Genomic DNA, 19,627 nt, shown 5'->3' on the forward strand with positions numbered 1-19,627 from the left:
TTTCTTTAGTGGAGCTCAACTCCACTGCCACCCAATTAGGGCACTCAGGTTGGCCATGGAAAAAAGACCAAAAGGTAGCACAACGTATATTGGCTACCCAATAATATAAATGAAAGTTAGGTAAAGCCATGCCACCCTCTTTTTTAGGTTTTTGGAGATAGACTTTATTAATTCTAGAGCACTTATTCTTCCACAGATATGACAAAATAATAGAGTCGAAAGAATCAAAAAAAGATTTAGGAATAAAAATTGGGATTGATTGAAATAAATATAAAAGTTTAGGGAGAACATACATTTTAACAACATTAATACGACCTGCCAAAGACGTAGATATAGGTGACCATTGTAACAGACTCTGCTTTATAGTATATGAAAGATTGGCAAAATTTTCACGAAAGAGATCTTTAAACTTCCTTGTGACTGTAATCCCAAGATAAGTAAATTGATTATGAACTACTTTAAAAGGGAGATAACGAAATGTTAATTCTTGTGCTTCTTTATTAATTGGGAAAAGTTCGCTCTTATGTAAATTAAGTTTTAGCCAGAGAACTGGCTAAACTGGTCAAGAAGTGAAAACATTAGAGGTAAGGATGTAGATGGATTTGAAAGAAAAAGTAGTAAGTCATCAGCATAAAGAGAAACTTAATACTCAACACCCCCTCTCCAAATCCCGGTCAATTCAGGACAATTTTGAAATGCTATCGCCAAATGTTCTTTAGCCAAATCAAAGAGAAAGGGACTTAAAGGGCATCCCTGACAGGTGCCACGTTTGAGGTTAAATAACTGGGATTTCTGAAAATTAGTTAAAACAGAGGCAGTAGGACACAAATACAGCAATTTTATCCAAGAGATAAAACTTTGACCGAAGTCAAATTTTTCTAAAACAGCAAAAAGGTAGTTCCACTCTATACGATCAAATGCTTTCTCCACATCGAGGGAAATAACACATTCAGGAACCCCAGTTGGAGGTGAATATAAAATGTTAAATAAACGCCGAATGTTAAAAAAAGGAATACATTTAATAAAACCAGTTTGGTCTTCGAAATAATAGAGGGAATAACAGTTTCTAATCTATAAGCCAAAACTTTAGCCAAGATTTTAACATCAACGTTAAGCAAAGAAATCGGCCTATACAAGGAACACTCTGTTGGGTCTTTACCCTTTTTTAATAAAAGAATAATAGATGCCTCATGAAAAGAGGGTGGCAATTTGCCGTAATTAAATGAGTCAGATAATACTGAGAGTAACTGAGGAGAAAGAAGTGAAGAGAATGATTTATAAAATTCTATGGGGAACCCATCAGGTCCAGGAGATTTCCCTGAGGACAATGCAGAAATTGCAAAAGATATTTCTTCTGATGATATAGGCGCATTAAGTTTGGCTTTAAAATCAGATGAAAGCGAAGGAATATTCAGATTATTTTAAAAATGATCAACAGAGATATTGTCATTCAAAGATTCAGAGGAATAAAGTCGAGAATAGAAATTTTTAAATGCATCATTAATTTCTAAGTGATCCGATGTAAAGTCTCCGTTCTCCTTCCAGATCTTTGTAATATGTTGTTTGGCTTTGGAACGCCTCAGCTGATTGGCTAGAAATTTACCAGATTTGTCACCATGAATGTAAAAGCGACTCTTACTTACAAGAAGTTGGCATTCGACAGGTTGAGTAGACAGAAGATTAAATTTAGTTTGAAGTTCTACACGCTTCTTGTATAGTTCAGGATTCTTAGTTTGAGCATACAGTTGATCCAATTCTTTAATCTGATTGATGAGGTCTAATCGATCTGCACAGGACTTTCTATTAAGATTTGCTGTATAGGAGATTATTTGACCCCTCAAATATGCTTTCATGGCATCTGGGATGACACTTCAGGTGATGTATTGGTGTTAAAATAAAAGGTTATCTGATCCTTAATAAATTTTAGAAAATCATCATCCGATAATAAAGTCGAATCAAACCGCCAGTGTTTATTCCTCTGAGGGAGACCAGGAAAGTTTAAAGACAGAGTAATTGGGGCATGGTCAGAAATCAGTATACTCTGATAATCACAATAGACAAATGGAATGAGTTGGTTATCGAGTAAGAAGTAGTCAATTTTAGTAAAGGTATGGTGAACATGTGAAAAAAAGAATAATCTCTCTCAGTAGGATGAAGGAAACGCCATATATCAGAGATACCATAATTAGAGAGAAACGATTGGATAGCTAAGGCAGATTTAGTAGGTGGTCTAGTAACAGAGGACGATCGATCCAAATTAGGTTCTAACCAACAATTGAAGTCACCACCCAGTATAAGAGTATGAGTTTGTCTGGTAGTGAGGAAAAAAAAACGTTCAAAAAAATTAACATAATCAAAATTGGGGGCATACAGGTTTGCTAGTACAACTTTAGTGTTATATAGTTTACCAGAAACAATAATAAAATGGCCATTTGTATCAGTTATCTTACTATGGAGTTCAAAAGGAATATTTGAGTTAATAAGGATGGAGACCCCCCCCCCCCCCCCCAGCTTTGGCGGCAAAGGATGAATGAAAATGCTGATCCCTCCCACTTTGACAAAAGCTGGGAGTTATCAAAACAACGAATATGAGTTTCTTGAAGGAAAGCAATGTCAGCTGTGAGTTGTTTAATATGTGAGAATACCTTCCTTCTTTTAACAGGATGATTCAATCCCTTTACATTCCAGCTCACAAATTTAAGTGTACTAGCCATTATCAATTGTTAATGCATAGATGGCAGCAGGCATATAAAAAGTCAAGCAGTACAATAACAGTCTGGGAGCAAAAATGTAAACATAGATTTGTAGAATCAAAACATAAACATGTCCTGAGCAACAAAGGAAAGCAAAAGAAACAGTGAGTGGTGTTAGAACTGGAGAACCCACCCCACCCTCGCAACCCATAACTGGACGGCTATCAAAAAAAGCAGCTAGCTCTACCAAAAAAATTAACCCAAATATGACTTCCAGTTCTGTGTCATTAACAACAGTTCCGTATAAATACTATAGCAAATGGTAACTAGTTTATGCACTAGAAAACATAATTACAAATAGGAACAACTTCAGCAGAAGTATAAAACTTAATACAAAGAAAATCATAAGAAAACCAAAACTAACCTACCCGCGAAAAATTATAGAAGATTAAAAGAAGAGAAAAAAAAGGGAGGGAGAAAAGGGGGAAATTATAGATTCGAGGAGAGTACTTATCAACCATTTACAGAAAAAAAAAGCAAAACTTAAACTGTGGATCAACCAACAGGGAGGCCTTCAATAAAAACTCCAAACCTCCAAAACAAGTTAGGTAGTCAATTGTAGAACTCTATAGATAAAATTATACAAGAATAAAATAGATTACACAAGTACAATCTAAACGTCCACAGGGAAACATTAAACTCAGAATATCTATTTAGAAAAAACGCACCAAGTCCAGGGAGAGATTGTCTACAGCCCTTAGAGTTTCAATAGATAATGTCTGAGTTATTCAAGTAAAGTCTGAGTCCAGAAAAAATAATTTTACTGCGAGAGGTACTTATCCACCATTTTAGAAGGTCTGACTGGGTTCCGAAGAAGACTGGATGGCCGGAAGACTTCCAACAAATGCCTCAGCCTCCTTCACTGATTTAAACCACTTATATTCTCCAGTAGTAAGTGTAATTCGGAGGTCGGCTGGATTTCGAAGGGAGGGTCTACGTCCACGATCAAAAAGCACTTTCATTACATCTTTAAACTCAGCACGCATCTTCAGAACCTGGGGAGCAAAATCCTCCACAAAACGAATGACTGAATTTTGAAAAGCAAAAGTACCTCTGCGGCGTGCCTCCATAATCAAACGGTTTTTCACCTGGTATTGATGAAAGCACAAAATTACCGGTCCTGGGCGGAAACCCAGAATTGCGTGGGGAACATAGATCCTGTGTGCCCTGTCAAGCTCAGGTGGATTTGGAAGAAATTCTTTCCCAAAAATCTCACAGAGAAAATCGGAAAAAAATTTCACGAGAGAACCCTGTTCTGTGGCCTCTGGCAAACCAAGAATTCGTAGATTGCAACGTCTGCTCCAGTTTTCAAGATCCACCATTTTGGAAAAAAGTTTATAATTCTTCTCCTCTAGACTGGAGCAGAAAGTTTCAAGGTCTTGAACACGGCGTTTTAAATCTTCAGAAGTCGAGTCAATGCGAGATAAATGTTCAACATGTTCATCCACTCCAGCATTGATCCGATTCAATTTGACATCCAGCTGGTTGAAAGAAGTTCTAAATTCCTTTAAAATATCTTCTCGATGCTGTTCCAAAGCAGCGAGAATATCAGTCCGCAAAGCTGTAGTTTCCTTTTTCCTGGTTTTAGTACTTTTGGTAGACATTATAAGATAGATGTGTTCGCAGGCAAGTAAAAGAGACCTAACAAAATAACTAACTAAGGTTTAAGAATGGAGACATATAGTGCAAAGATAGGGAGAATAACGGAGCAAAAGTTCGGAGCAGCTAAACAATCGCCATCTTACCGGAAGTCCCAAATTGTTTGTTTAATAAGCTTTGTTTAGTTCTGTTTAGCATATTTTATCTTTTTTTCCTTTTTCAATTTGGGTATTTTTTCTTTTAATTATTTTTCACTTATATTTTTTATCATGTTTAATCTACATCAAGAGTTTGGGAGGCTTAGTATATTTATGTTATTTCTAGTTTATATTCATATTGTTACGAAGGATGAACAACTCTGATGGGCAGAAGGGTACAGGTTGCCCATGTCCCCCACCTCTGGGAGAATTACAAACTGTTACTGTTGCCAGGCTGTTAATGAGAGAGAAGGAGATGGAATAAAACATACTGGGACTGGAACATTTGCTTCAGACAAGGGTGAGATAACACCGGGGGAGAGAGACCATATTATGACTCCTGTAAGACTCATGGCTCCGAAGAGGGCTGTTTACTTGGTACTATTCTGTTTATTAAAATTCCTCGGTGGACAGCCGGAGTGGGCTGGTTTGATGGACTAAGCCATTCAAAACTGATTGACACCTGAGACCCGTGAGTAGGGATAAAAGTGAGGTCTGGGGAGCACCAAGAGACACACTAGTGAGCACTGTTTAAGTGTTGGAACCCACGAGAAAAGTGTGGGGCATCAGAGACCGAACGAAGGATCGGTCAATTTTAACTCACAATGTTTATAGCGAGGCCGGTGGGGGCTTGTGTGTGTGTCCACCCTTGCCTGGGTGCCGAGTCCACCATAGAAGAACAGTCTAGCTAAAGGACAGAGGGGTCATACCTGAATGGCCACAACAACACATCGACGGATCAAGATCGTAAAGGAAGGTTTGACTGGCTGTCACTGTTTGATCGATCTCTCTCTCTCTCTCTCTCTCTCCAACAATTACAACACATCGACCAACAACTACCTCAGCCTGTATGAACTGAACTGAACTTTATACTCACATATGACAATTCATTATCCCCTAGACAATGATAGAGCTTGTTTATTATTGATTATTACTATACCCACACTTTTAGGTTTAGTATTGCTAATGTGTATTATCTGTATATTTGCATTGTTGATATTGATTTGTATATTTTACTAATAAACACTGTTGTGAAAATAGTACCAGACTCCAATGGACACTTCTATCTTTGCTGGTAAGACATCCAGTTACGGGGTACGTAACAATATATGCATTTATCAATGGTGTAATCTCACTCTCTTTGCATTATTAATGCTGTTATGTATATGAATTTGAAAATTAATAAAAAGATTGAAAAAGAAAATGTAGGCAGGTGGACCAATTAGTTTGCAGGTGATAAGAAGATTGGTGGCGTGGGTAGTATAGAAGACAGGCAAGGAATTCAACAGGATATAGATCAGTTGCAGATAAGGGTGGAGAAATGGTGAGTGGAATTTAACCCAGCCAAATGTAAAGTGTTGCACCTTGGTAAAGAGAAAGTACACTGTTAAAGACAAGATCCTTAACAGTGTTGATCAGCAGAGGGATCTTGCTGTCCAAAGTTGTAGCTCCCTGAAAGTGGCTACACAGGTTGATAGAGCAATTAAGATGGCATATGGTATGTCTTTATTAAACAAGGGAATGAGTTCAAAAGCTAGGAAGGTAGGTTGCAGCTTTACAAAACTCTAGTGAGGCTGGATCTGGAGGATTGCATAGAATTCTGGTCACCTATTATTCTTTGGCTGTCCATCGATTTTCGATGATGACTGAGGGCAGGGCAAGGTTGTATGAAAGACCTGCAGTTGCCCATGCTGCAAGTCTCCCCTCTCCACACCACCGATGTTGTCCAAGGGAAGGGCATTAGGACCCATACAACTTAGCACTGGTGTCATCACAGAGCAATGTGTGAGTAATCGCCTTGCTCAAGGACACAACACGCTGCCTCAGCTAAGGCTCGAACTAGTGACCTTCAGATCATTAGACCAACGCCTTAACCACTTAGCCTCGCCTATTATAGGAAGGACGGCAAGGCTTTGAAGAGGGTGCAGAAGAGGTTTAAGAGGATGTTGCCTGGATTAGAGGGCATATGTTATAACGTAGGTTACTTTCTCTGGAGCAGCGAAAATTGAGGGGAGATCTGACAGAGGTTTATAAGGCTATAGGGAGGCATAGATGAGATGCTTAATACCAGAGGGCCTGCATTAAAGGTGAGAGGGGGCAACTTCAAAGCAGATGTGAGAGGAAAGTTTTTATTTTTAAATACAGAGTGGTGGCTGCCTGGAATGGTGGTAGAGGCAAAAACATTAGAGACTTTAAGAGACATTCAGAAAAGCCCATGAATGTAAAGAAAATGGAAGGATATGGATATTGTGTAGCAGAAGAGATTAGTAAACTAATTTAAATGGTTCAGCACAACATTGTGGGCCAAAGTGCCTGCTCCTGTGCATTATTCTTCCATTACACATGTTCTATATATAATCTATGCTCTCCAGTATCTGACATTTCTACCCTTGGAAAAAGACACCTCATTTACACCTCTCATTATTTTATAAATGTCCATCAGGTCTCCCCTCGGCCTCTCCTTCTAGCGAATAATCTCTAATCCAGGCAACAGTTTGGTATGATTCAGACACGGCTGCTTTCGGTCCAGTCTTAGCCTTAGCCTCAACCTCAGCTTCATTACAAAAGCAGCCATTTTTGGAGTAGATAGGCTTAGAGCGAAGAACTTGAGGATTTGGCACTGAGGCCAAGATAACATTCTGTTAAGTTTCTTTCTCTCTTTCTTATTGTGCAATTCTAGCAGTGTGGATGCCAGGCAGGGATGCTCCTCCTACATGACGTGAGAAGACAAATAGACTTCCAGTGTTCTAATTGCATAACAGACCACAAGACACAGGAGCAGAATTCGGCTATTTGGCCCATCGAGACTTTTCTGCCATTTGATCATGGCTGATCCAATTTTCCTCTCAACCTCAATCTTCTGCCTTCTCCCTGTATTCATTCCTGTCCTGATCAATCAATAATCTATCCTCTACCTTAAATATAAATAAAAAAATTTTTAAAAATTGGCCTCCACAGCTGCCTGTGACAAAGAATACCACAGATTCACCACTCTCTGGCAAAAGAAACTCCTCCTTGCTTCCGTTCTAAAAGGACACCCCTACATACAAAAAGAGCCTTGATGAGGATGTTAGTAGAGGATCCCTGTGCCTTTACTAATTCAGTATTCAAAGCAGAGCATTGAGTCACACAAAGATTTGCAGAGCTAAACTATGTCACAACAGAAGTATTTACATATTTTTCCAGGACGCAAATTGTGAATTCAAATCTCCTAGGTTAACCTATCAAAATGTGAAGTGAATAAATAATACACAAAATGAAACCAAGTTTGCAGTTACTCACATGCCAGGAACCTCCAGGTAATCCTGTGCCTAGGACCAGATGAGAGATACTCTGCGAAGCCTCCAGTCTCCACCACAAGGGAGAAGCATGACCCAGACCATAGTCACCATCAGGCAGGAGAAGTGTGTCAAAGAGCACAGCCACAGGATTCGAAGAGCGTCCCTCCAAACCTTCAGACAGCCACTCCAGATCCTGAGGGCAGTCAAAACAGAGGTTTGTATTCAGTCACTGAAGACAATGAACTTGGTACCTCACCCTGGAAACGGCAGTGTGCAACACAAGGCTTGATGGTCAGATAGTCTCAGAAAACTTTTATCAGGATCAGATTCAGAACACACCCTCCTGAGTCTGTTACTTCTCAGAGATCAAAGTTAATTTATTATCAAAATACATACATGTCACCTACTACTCTGAGATTAATTTTCTTGCAGGCATTCACAATAGAACAAAGTAGTACAATAAAATGACACACAAAGACTGACAAACTGTGCAAATAAAAAAACAAGTAACAATAATAAATAAGCAAATAAATAATACTGAGAGCTTGAGTCTTGGATCATTGGGATCTCTTCTGGGGGAGGTATAACCTGTACAAGAGTGACAGGTTGCACCTGAACCCAAAGGGTCCAATACTCTCACAGGCAGGTTTGTTAAAGCTGTTGGGGAGAGTTTAAACTAATTTAGCAGGGGGCTGGAAACTGGAATGAAGGGACTCAGGATAGGACGGATGGTAAAAAAGCAAAGATAAGAGTGCAGTCAAATGTCAGGAAAGGCAGGCAGATAGTAGGATAAAATGGTAGAATCAAAAAGGGTAGCAAATACACTACTAAAAAATGTTATATCTTAATGCACAGAGCATAAGAAATAAGGTGGATGATCTTGTTCACTATTACAGATTGTCAGGTATGATGTTGTGGCCATCACTGAATCGTGGCTGAAGTATCGTTGAAGCTGGGAGCTGAATGTCCAAGGTTACACGTTATATCAGAGGGATAGGAAGGTAGGCAGAGGGGGTGGTGTGGCTCTGCAGCTAAAGAATGGCATCAAATCAGTAGAAAGACGTGACACAGGATTGGAAGATGTTGAATCCTTGTGAACCAAGTGAAGAAACTGCAAGGGTAAAAGGACCCTGATGGCAGTTATATACAGGTTTCCTAACAGTAACTGGGATGAGGACCGCAGATTACAACAGGAAATAGAAAAGGTGTGTCAAAAGGGCAATGTTATGGTAGTCATGGGAAATTTTAACATGCAGGTCGATTGGGAAAATCAGGTTGGTAATGGATTTCAAGAGAGTGAGTTGTTGAACGCCTACTAGGGCAGTTTGTTGTTGAACGTATTAGGGGATTAGCTATACTGGATTGGGTATTAGGTAATTAACCGGAGGCAATTAGGGAGCTTCAGGTAAAAGAACCCTTAGAAACCAGTGATCACGACATGATTGAGTTCAACTTGAAATTTGATAGAAAGTAAAGTCTGATGTAGCAGTATTCCAGTGGAGTAAGGGAAATTATAGTGGTATGAGAGAGGAGTTGGCCAAAGTAAATTGGAGATGCCAGCAGGGATAACAGCTGATCAGCAATGATTTGCTTGACTTTCTGAGAAAAATCAGGAAGGTAGAGGATATATATATTCCAAAAACAAAGATAAGAAAGGATATAGGATGCTAGAAGATGAGGCCAGAGAAATAATAATGGGGGACAAGGAAATGGTAGATGAATTAAATGAGTACTTTGCAGTATTGTGGAAGACACAGCGTACCTGATTTCGAAGGGTGCGGGGGAAGAGAAATAAGTGCAGTTACTATTACAAGGGAGAAGGTGCTCAAAAAGCTGAAAGACCTAAGGGCACCCTAGGGTTCTGAAAGAGGAAGCGGTGGAGATTGTGGTGGCATTATAAGTGATCTTTCAAAAATCATTGGACTCTGTCATGGTGTCAGAGGACTGGAAAATTGCAAATGTCACTGCACTCTTTTAGAAAGCAGAAAGGCAACAGGAAGAAAATTATAGACCAATTAGCCTTATCTTAGTGGTTGGTAAGATGTTGTTAAGGATGAAGTATGGAGCACTTGGTGACACAGGACAAAGATAGAACAAAGTCAGTATGGTTTCCTTCAGGGAAAATCTTGCCTGATGAACCTGTTGGAAATCTTTGAGGAGATTACAGTAGGATAGATAAAAGAGATGTAGTGGACGTTGTATATTTGGACTTTCGAAAGGTCTTTGACAAGGTGCCACACATGAGGCTGCTTACCAAAAGCACATGGTATTACAGGAAAGTTACTGGCATGGTTAGATCATTGGCTGATTGGTAGGAGGCAGCGAGTGGGAATAAAAGGATCCTTGTCTGGTTGGCTGCCAGTGACTAGTGGTGTTCTGCAGGGGTTGGTGTTGGAACCACTTCTTTTTATGCTGTATATAAATGATTTAGATGATGGACTAGATGGCTTTGTTCCCAAGTTTGCAGATGATACAAAGATTAGTGGAGGGGCAGGTAGCATTGCGTAAACAGATAGGCTGAAGAAGGACTTAGATTAGGAGAATGGGAAAGAAAGTGGCAAATGAAATACAATGTTGGAAAATGTATGGTCATGCAGTTTGGTAGTAGAAATAAACAATCAGACTATTTTCTCAACTGTGAGAAAAGCCAAAGTCTGAGATGCAAAGGGACTTGGGAGTTGTTGTGCATAACACCCTAAAGGTTAATTTGCAGCCTGAGTCAGTGGTGAGGAAGGCAAATGCAATGTTAGCATTCATTTCAAGAGGTCTAGAATACAAGAGCAGGGATGTGATACTGAGGCTTTATAAGGCACTGCTGAGGCCTCACCATGAGTAGTTCTGAACAGTTTTGGGCTCCTTATCTTAGAAAAGATGTGCTGGCATTAGAGAGGGTCCAGACAAGGTTCACAGATATGATTCCAGGAATGAAAGAGTTATCACATGAGGAATGTTTGATGGCTCTGGGTCTGTACTTGCTGGAATTTAGAAGGATGAGGAGGGGACTTCATTGAAACCTTTTGAATGTTGAAAGGCCCAGACAGAGTAGATATGGAAAGAATGTTTCCTATGGTGGGGGGAGGCAAGGACAAGAGGGCACAGCCTCAGGAGAGAGGAGTGTCCATTTAGAACAGAGATGCAGAGAGATTTCTTTTGCCAGAGGATGGAATTTATGGAATTTGTTACTACAGGCAGTTGTGGAGGCCAGGTTGCTGGGTATATTTAATACAGAGATTCTTGATGGGTTCTTGATTGGACAGGGCATCAAAGGTTCCAGGGAGAAGGCCAGGGAGCGGGGCTGAGAAGGGGGAAAAAGATCAGCCATGATTGAATGATGGAGCAGACTTGATGGGCCAAATGGCCTAATTCTGCTCTTAGGTCCTATGATAAGTCCATAGGTTGTGGAATCAGGTTAGTGATGAGGTGAGGTGAGTGAAGTTATCCCCTTTGTTTCAAAAGGCTGATGGTTGAGGTTTAACAACTGTTCCTGAATCTGGTGGTGTGAGTCCTGAATCACCTATACCTCTTCCTGATGGCAGCAGAGAGAAGAGAGCGAACCCTGGATGGTGGGGGCCCTTCCAATGATGGAGTCAGCCACTGGACTACCCTGGCCACACTGGCTCCCATCGAACCCTTGCCACCTCCTGGTCATGCACATTATTCTTCTTTTCTCATCCCACTCACACTCATTTGATGCTTTTTGTCACTTACTTACACTAAAGGGAAACTTTCAGTGACAAATTAACCAACTAATCCACATTTTTGGAATGTGGGAGGAACACAGAGCACTTGTGGGAATCCGACAGTCAAAGGGAGAATGTGCAAACTCCACACAGACAGTATCCGAGATCAGGATTGGTCGGGTCTCTGGGCTTGTGTGTTAGTAAGCCAGTAGAACCCAAGGATGATTATAGGTCACATAGAAAGAAACATAGAAACCTACAGCACAATACAGGACCTTTGGCCCACAAAGTTGTGCAGAACATTTCCCCACCTTAGAAGTTACTAGGCTTTCCTAAACACAAAGTACACTGCCGATGCTGTGGTCAAAGCAACATGTACAACAAGCTGGAGGAACTCAGCAGGTCGGACAGCATCCGTGGAAACAAACAGTCAACGTTTCAGGCCGAGAACCTTCGTCAGGACTGAAGAGGGAGGGGGCAGGGGCCCTATGAAGAAGGTGGCGGGAGGGTGGGAAGAAGGCTGGTAGGTGCCAGGTGAAAAACCAAGAGGAAAGATCAAGGTTTGGGAGAGGGGAAGCAGGGAGGGGATAGGCAGGATCCTGGGAAAGTCTAGGCCAAGTGAAAGGGAACCAGTATCACCCACACTCCAGATTCCATATATTCCCAGGTTTGTTACACTCCCTCATCCCCCACGCCAATCCCTTGTACAAACACAGGACAGAGCTGTGAGCCCTGTGGAACTCTCTCAGCAATACCTACCCCATCACATAAACAAACTTCTGCCACTGAGCCAACTGTGGACCCCATTTACCCAATTTCACTTAGATCTCATGAAGTTTTGTTTGACCTGCCCCGCACCAAAATCCACAAAAACTACATCAAACCTGCTGCTCATATTGGGTGCTTTAAGGGTGATACATAGTTAAATCAACTTTGGCAAACTTTAACCAAATCAATCCTGCTACCAACTAACCTGTGTCCTTCTCCCCTAGAACTGATTCCAGAGATTTGCTCAACACTAAAAGTTAAACTGAAGACACAAGTGACTGCAGCTGCTGCAATCTTTACTGGAGGAATTCAGGGGGTCAGGCACAATCTGCAGAGGGAAATTGACAGTCAATATTTCAGATTAGAACCTAGTCCTGATGAAGGATCTCTACCTGAAATGTTGACTGTCAATTTCGCTGCTAAAATGCTGCTTGACCTGCTGAGCTCCTCCAGCAGATTGCCTTTTACTCCTCTTCCATTTTCCCTGATTTCCAGTTCTATGGCAGCAGTCCTAGGACCGTAGTTTCTCTGCCCACTGAGGCAGAGAAGGCTTCAGTTACTTGCAAATGCTGACAGGAATTTCTATATCCACTGAATTATTCCTGGGACCTCCACCCCACCTCTGCTGACAGGAACGTACAGATGGTACTGGAATTAGCCAATAATATTAAAGAGGATACCAAAAGTTTCTTCAAACACATAAAATGTTAAAGAGAGGCGAGAGTGAATATTGAATTGCTGGAAAATGATCCTGGAAAGGTACCAATGGGGGACAAGGAAATGGCGGACAAATTGAATAAGTATTTTGCATTAGTCTTCACTGTGGAAGCCACTAGCAGTATGTTGGAAGGACCAGGTGTCAGGGGTCATGAAATTTGTGAAGTTATCATTTCTGTGAAGGTTCTTGGGAAACTGAAAGGTCTGAAGGTAGATTAGTCACCTGGACCAGATGGTGTATACCCCAGGGTTCTGAAAGAGGTGGCTGAAGAGATTGTCGAGGCATTAGTAATATTCTTTCAAAAATAATTTGAGAATGATTCCAGGAATTCGAGGAATGAAAGAGCTACCATATGAGGAACATGTGGCAGCTCTTGGGCTGTATTCCCTGGAGTTCAGGAGAATGAGGGGGAATCTCACAGAAACATTTCTGATGTTAAAAGGCCTGAACAGATTAGATATGGTAAAGTTACTTCCCTTGGTAGGGAACTCCAGGACAAGAGGGCACGACTTCAGGACTGAAGGACGTCCTTTTAGAACTGAGATGCGGAGAAATTACTTTAGTCAGAGGGTGGTAAATCTGTGGAATTTATTGCCATGAGCAGCTGTGGAGGCCAAGTCATTGGGTGTATTTAAGGCGGAGATAGATAGGTTCTATATTAGCTACGGCATCTAAGGGTATGGGGTCAAAGCAGGGGAGTGGGGATGACTGGAAGAATTGGATCAGCCTGTGATTGAATGATGGAGCAGACTCGATGGGCCAAATGGCTTACTTCTGCTCCTATATCTTATGGTTTAAAAATCACTAGATTCTGGAATGGTTCCAGAAGACTGGAAAATTGCAAATGTCACTCCACTCTTCAAGAAGTGAGAGAGGCAAAAGAAAGGAAACTATAGGCCAGTTAGTCTGACCTCAGTGGTTGGGAAGATGTTGGAGTCAATGAATAAGGATTAGGTCTCAGAGTACTTAGAGGCAAATGACAAAATAAGCTACAGCCAACATGTTTCCTCAAGGGAAAATCTTGCCTGACAAATCTGTTGGAATTCTTTGGAGAAATAACAAGCAGGATAGACAAAGGAGAATTGGTTGATGCTGTGGACTTTGGGTTTTCAGGCCTTTGACAAAGTGTTACACATGAGGCTGCTTAACGAGCTATGAGCTGATGATATGACAGACAAGAATTTAGCATGGATAAAGCAGCGGCTGATTGGCAGGAAGCAAAGAGTGGGAATAAAAGGGAGCCTTTTCTGGTTGGCTGCCGGTGACAAGTGGTGTTCCACAGGGGTCAGAGTAGGGGCTGATTCTTTTTACATTATAGGTCAATAATTTGGATGATGGAATTGATGGATTTAGAACATTAACCATAGAATAGTACTGCACAGTAGAGGCCATTCAGCCCACTAAGTTGTGCCAACCCTTAAACCCTGCTTCTCATATATTCCCCCACCTTAAATTCCTCCAATACCTGTCTAGTAGTCTCTTAAATTTCACTAGTGTATCTGCTTCCACTACAGATTCAGGCAGTGCACTCCATGCACCAACCATTCTCTGAGTAAAAAACCTTCCTCTAATATTCCCCTTGAACTTCCCACCCCTTAACTTAAAGCCATGTCCTCTTGTATTGAGCAGTGGTGCCCTGGGGAAGAGGCGCTGGCTGTCCACTCTATCTATTCCTCTTAATATCTTGTACACCTCTATCATGTCTCCTCTCATCCTCCTTTTCTCCAGAGAGTAAAGCCCTAGCTCCCTTAATCTCTGATCATCATCCATACTCTCTAAACCAGGCAGCATCCTGGTAAATCTCCCCTGTACCCTTTCCAATGCTTCCACATCCTTCCTATACTGAGGCGACCAGAACTGGACACAGTACTCCAAGTGTGGCCTAACTAGAGTTTTATAGAGCTACATCATTACATCGCGACTCTTAAACTCTATCCCTTGACTTATGAAAGCTAACACCCCATAAGCTTTCTTAACTACCCTATCTATCTGTGAGGCAACTTTCAGGGATCTGTGGACACATACCCTCAGATCCTCCACACTACCAAGTATCCTGCCATTTACTTTGTACTCTGCCTTGGAGTTTGTCCTTCCAAATTGTACCACCTCACACTTCTCCGGGTAGAACTCCATCTGCCACTTCTCAGCCCACTCCTGCATCCCATCAATGTCTCTCTGCAATCTTCGACAATTCTCTACACAATCCACAACACCACCAACCTTTGTGTTGTCTGCAAACTTGCCAACCCACCCTTCTACCCCCACATCCAGGTCATTAATAAAAATCACGAAAAGTAGAGGTCCCAGAACCGATCCTTGTGGGACACGACTAGTCACAACCCTCCAATCCGAATGTACTCCCTCCACCATGACCCTCTGCTTTCTGCAGGCAAGCCAATTCTGAATCCACCTGGCCAAACTTCCCTGCATCCTATGCCTTCTGACTTTCTGAATAAGCCTATCATGTGGAACCTTGTCAAATGCCTTACTAAAATCCATGTAGATCACATCCACTGCACTACCCTCATCTACATGCCTGGTCACCTCCTCAAAGAACTCTAACAGGTTTGTTAGACACGATCTGCCCTTCATAAAGCCATGCTGACTGTGCCCGATCAGACCATGATTCTCTAAATGCCCATAGACCCTATCTCTAAGAATCTTTTCCAACAGCTTTCTCACCACAGACATAAGGCTCACTGGTATATAATTACCTGGACTATCACTACTACCTTTTCTGAACAAGGGGACAACATTCACCTCCCTCCAGTCTTCTGGTACCATTCCCGTGGACAACGAGGACATAAAGATCCTAGCCAGAGGCTCAGCAGTCTCTTCCCTTACCTCATGGAGCAGCCTGGGGAATATTCTGTCAGGCCCAGGGACTTAACTGTCCTGATGTAGTTTAACAACCCCAACACCTTCTCTCCCTTAATATCAACCTGCTCTAGAGCTTCAGCCTCACTCATATTGTCCTCACCGTCATCAAGTTCCTTCTCATTGGTGAATACCGAAGAGAAGTATTCATTGAGGACCTTGCTCACTTCCACAGCCTCCAGGCACATCTTCCCACCCTTATCTCAAACCAGTCCTACCTTCACTCCTGTCATCCTTTTGTTCTTCATATAATTGAAGAATGCCTTGGGATTTTCCTTTACTCTACTCACCAAGGCCTTCTCATGCCCCCTTCTTGCTCTTTTCAGCCCCTTCTTAAGCTCCTTTCTTGCTACCCTATATTCCTCAATAGACCCATCTGATCCTTGCTTCCTAAACCTCATGTATGCTGCCTTCTTCCACCTGTCTAGTTTTTCCACCTCACTTTTCACCCATGGTTCCTTCACCCTACCATTCTTTATCTTCCTCACCAGGACAAATTTATCCCTAACATTCTGCAAGAGATCCCTAAACATCAACCACATGTCCATAGTACATTTCCCTACAAAAACATCATCCCAATTCACACCCGCAAGTTCTAGCCTTAAAGCCTCATAATTTGCTCTTCCCCAATTAAAAAAAATCCCTGTCCTCTCTGATTCTATCGTTTTCCATGATAACACTAAAGGCCAGGGAGTGGTAGTCATTGTCCCCCAGATGCTCACCCACTGAGAGATCTGTGACCTGACCCGATTCATTACCTAATACTAGATCTAGTATGGCATTCCCCCTAGTTGGCCTGTCAACATACTGTGACAGGAATCCATCCTGGACACACTTAACAATCTCTGCCTCATCTAAACCATTGGAACTAATTAGGTGCCAATCAGTATTAGGGAAGTTAAAGTCACCCATGATAATAACCCTGTTATTTCTGCACCTTTCCAAAATCTGCCTCCCAATCTGTTCTTTGGTATCTCTGCTGCTACCAGGGAGCCTACAGAATTTCCCAATAGAGTAACTGCTCCCTTCCTGTTCCTGCCTTCTACCCATACTGACTCAAAAGAGGATCCTGCTATATTACCCACCCTTTCTGTAGCTTTAATAGTATCCCTGACCTTTGCTGCAAAGTTGGCAGACAATACGAAGATAGGTGGAGGGAAAGGTAGTTTTGAGGAAACAGTGAGGCTCCAGAAGGACAGACAGATTAAGAGAATGGCAAAGAAGTGGTGGATGGAATATAGTGTCTGGAAATGTACGGTCATGCACTTTGGTAGAAGAAATGAAAGGGGTGACTATTTTTTAAATGGAAAGAAAATACAAAAATATGAGGTGCAAGGGGATTAGGGAGTCCTTGTGCAGGATTCCCTAAAGGTTAATTTTCAGTCTGGGCTGAGGAAGGTAAATGCAATGTTCACATTCATTTCAAGAGAACTAGAATATAAAAGTAAGGATGTAATGTTAAGACCTTATAAAGCACTGGTGAGGTCTCACTTGGAATATTGTGAGCAGTTTTGGACCCCTAATCAAAGAATGTGCTGAAACTGGAGAAGATTCAAAGGAGGTTCACGGAAATTATTCCAGAATTTAATGGCTTGTCATCTGAAGAGTATTTGATGGATCTGGGCCTCTATTCAAATTCAGAAAGATGAGGGGTGACTTCATTGAAACCTATTGAATGGTGAAAGACCTTAATAAAGTGGATATGGAGAGGATGGTTCTTGTGGTGGGAGAGTCTTTAAGACCAGAGGACATGGCCTCAGAATAGAGGGGTATCCTTTTAGAACAGAGATGAGAAGGAATTTCTTTAGCCAGAGAGTGGTGAATCTGTGGACTTCTTTGCCAAAGGCACCTGTGGAGACCAAGACTTTATGTATATTTATATATAGAGGTCATCAGATTCTTGATTGGTCAGGGCATGAAGGGATACGGGGATAAGGCTGGAAATAGGAGTTGAGAGGAAAAATGGTGATGAAATGGCGGAGCAGACTCATTGGACCAAATGGCCTAATTCTGCTCCTATGTCTTATGGAATTTTACTGAGTTACCCTCGGGAACTTATAGTCTGCCTTTGTCAACAGGAACATATACACACAGTACCTGGTCAACGATTGACAGATGACGATTCTCTTCCAATTTCTGCTGCAGTATTGGGTTTGGATGGCTGGCAAGAGGGGATAGGTAGGGCCTGTATCCCGACAGGAGGTAGGATAGGCAGATTCCCGATGGCCCATTCCCTAAACAACAAACAGTATTAGTCTGCATGTTTTAAGCTGCACTTGTGTACAGGAGCTTATTTAGCCCATCAAAACTTTATAACATTGAATAATTTCAGGCACGAATCTCACCTCAGTGTAGCTATTTTGCACGATATTCCGAATACCCTGCCCAATGAATATCCAGCTATTCTCCCTCTGGGGACACCAAATGCCCTCACCATCACAGAGTAGCTCAGTTCTGGGTTTGTCACTGCATCCAGACGCAGCTTCTCAAACCACAAACTGTTTCTTAGTACTTATGTAATCACACCCATTCACCACTCTAACACCTGATTCGACCAGCTTACCACAGCGTAAATCTAGATTAAACTCCCCATCCTCATCACTAAACTAATTCAGTTCCTCTTGTGTTCACTCCAGTATTTTCTCAAATGCCCCAGATACCTCTCCCCAGCTACAATGTTTTTATTAATTAACATTTCTAAATCCATTAAATAATTTAAACCCCAACAAAACACCCTCTACATTCTATCGGCAGAGGAATACAAGATCTTCTAACTGGTCTATGACACTTAAACCTTAGTTCTGTAATTCACATGAACAATTTCAATTACAATTTAACACCAGGGATGGAGGGAAACCAAGTGTCATGGTGTTGACAGCAGAAGCAAAGTGCTGGGAATTAACTATTAAGGTCAAAGATGCAGAGGAAGCTAGAAATTGGGGACTGCAGATAACTGCTTCTGTTTCTGACCTATTCCCAGGATAGGTCAAAAGGTTGGTACAACACCATGAGCCAAAGGGCCTGTTCTGTACTGCAATGTTTAATGTTCTATAGCCTGGGCAGGCTTAAGGGATTATACAGACAGGGTGGGATAAGGTGTTGTATGTAGCAACAGAGGGATAAGACACACGGTCAATGTGGGTAAGCTCATATAAATGGAGAAACTGGCCAAATTTTCAGAGACTGGAAGGTAGAAGAATGCCTGCCAGGCAGATACACAAGGGACATTAAAAGACTCTTAGATAAATAGAGGGCTATTTAGGAGGGAAGGGTTAGATTGATCTTAGAGTAGGCTAAAAGGGCAGCACAACACTGTGGGCTAAAGGGCCTGTACTGTGCAGTAATATTTCACGTTCTGGAAGACTGGGGTGATAGGCGGATAGGACAGGGATAAATGTGGGAAGACAGAAAATGGAACTGCAAGGTCACTTGAGATGATTAGATTAAATTTCAATAGAAGTTCATTTTAACTTCCATGTACCTTATAGATTTGATTGGGTCACGTAACTTATGTAACTACATTCCCAAACAATTTTCCTTCCTCCAGAGGCAGTCTGAAGCAATTTGAGAAAAAGTCCCAACATCCTCATTGGGATCAGTTTGGAATTCCTATTCCCAATATCCTCTCGGGGTTGGGAAGGATTCACATTCTGGATATTTCCCTCAGGATCAGATAAATTCCTCCATCACAACTACATTTCTCCATTGCCCCCCCCACCCCCCACCCCCGCTGCTCCTAGGCTCACTACTGTCA

At 41.7% G+C, this 19,627-nt stretch overlaps 1 protein-coding gene across 6 annotated transcripts in view; it reads right to left on the reverse strand.

The window, feature by feature from the left end:
* osgn1 (oxidative stress induced growth inhibitor 1) overlaps positions 1-19,627 on the reverse strand; it is an 81,871-nt gene that overhangs the window by 24,100 nt on the left and 38,144 nt on the right. For 5 of the 6 annotated variants that reach the window (XM_059981100.1, XM_059981101.1, XM_059981099.1 and 2 more), the window contains 2 exons: positions 17,971-18,107; positions 7,832-8,023 (listed from right to left, as the gene is read on the reverse strand). In XM_059981100.1, coding sequence (XP_059837083.1) covers positions 7,832-8,023; positions 17,971-18,107 — 329 coding nt within the window. Of the gene's footprint in view, positions 1-7,831; positions 8,024-17,970; positions 18,108-19,627 lie in introns of those variants that run through there. The other variant, XR_009514168.1, reaches the window with a different exon arrangement.

This window comes from Hypanus sabinus, chromosome 9 (assembly GCF_030144855.1).
Source record: "Hypanus sabinus isolate sHypSab1 chromosome 9, sHypSab1.hap1, whole genome shotgun sequence".
Classification (NCBI taxonomy): Eukaryota; Metazoa; Chordata; class Chondrichthyes; order Myliobatiformes; family Dasyatidae; genus Hypanus; species Hypanus sabinus.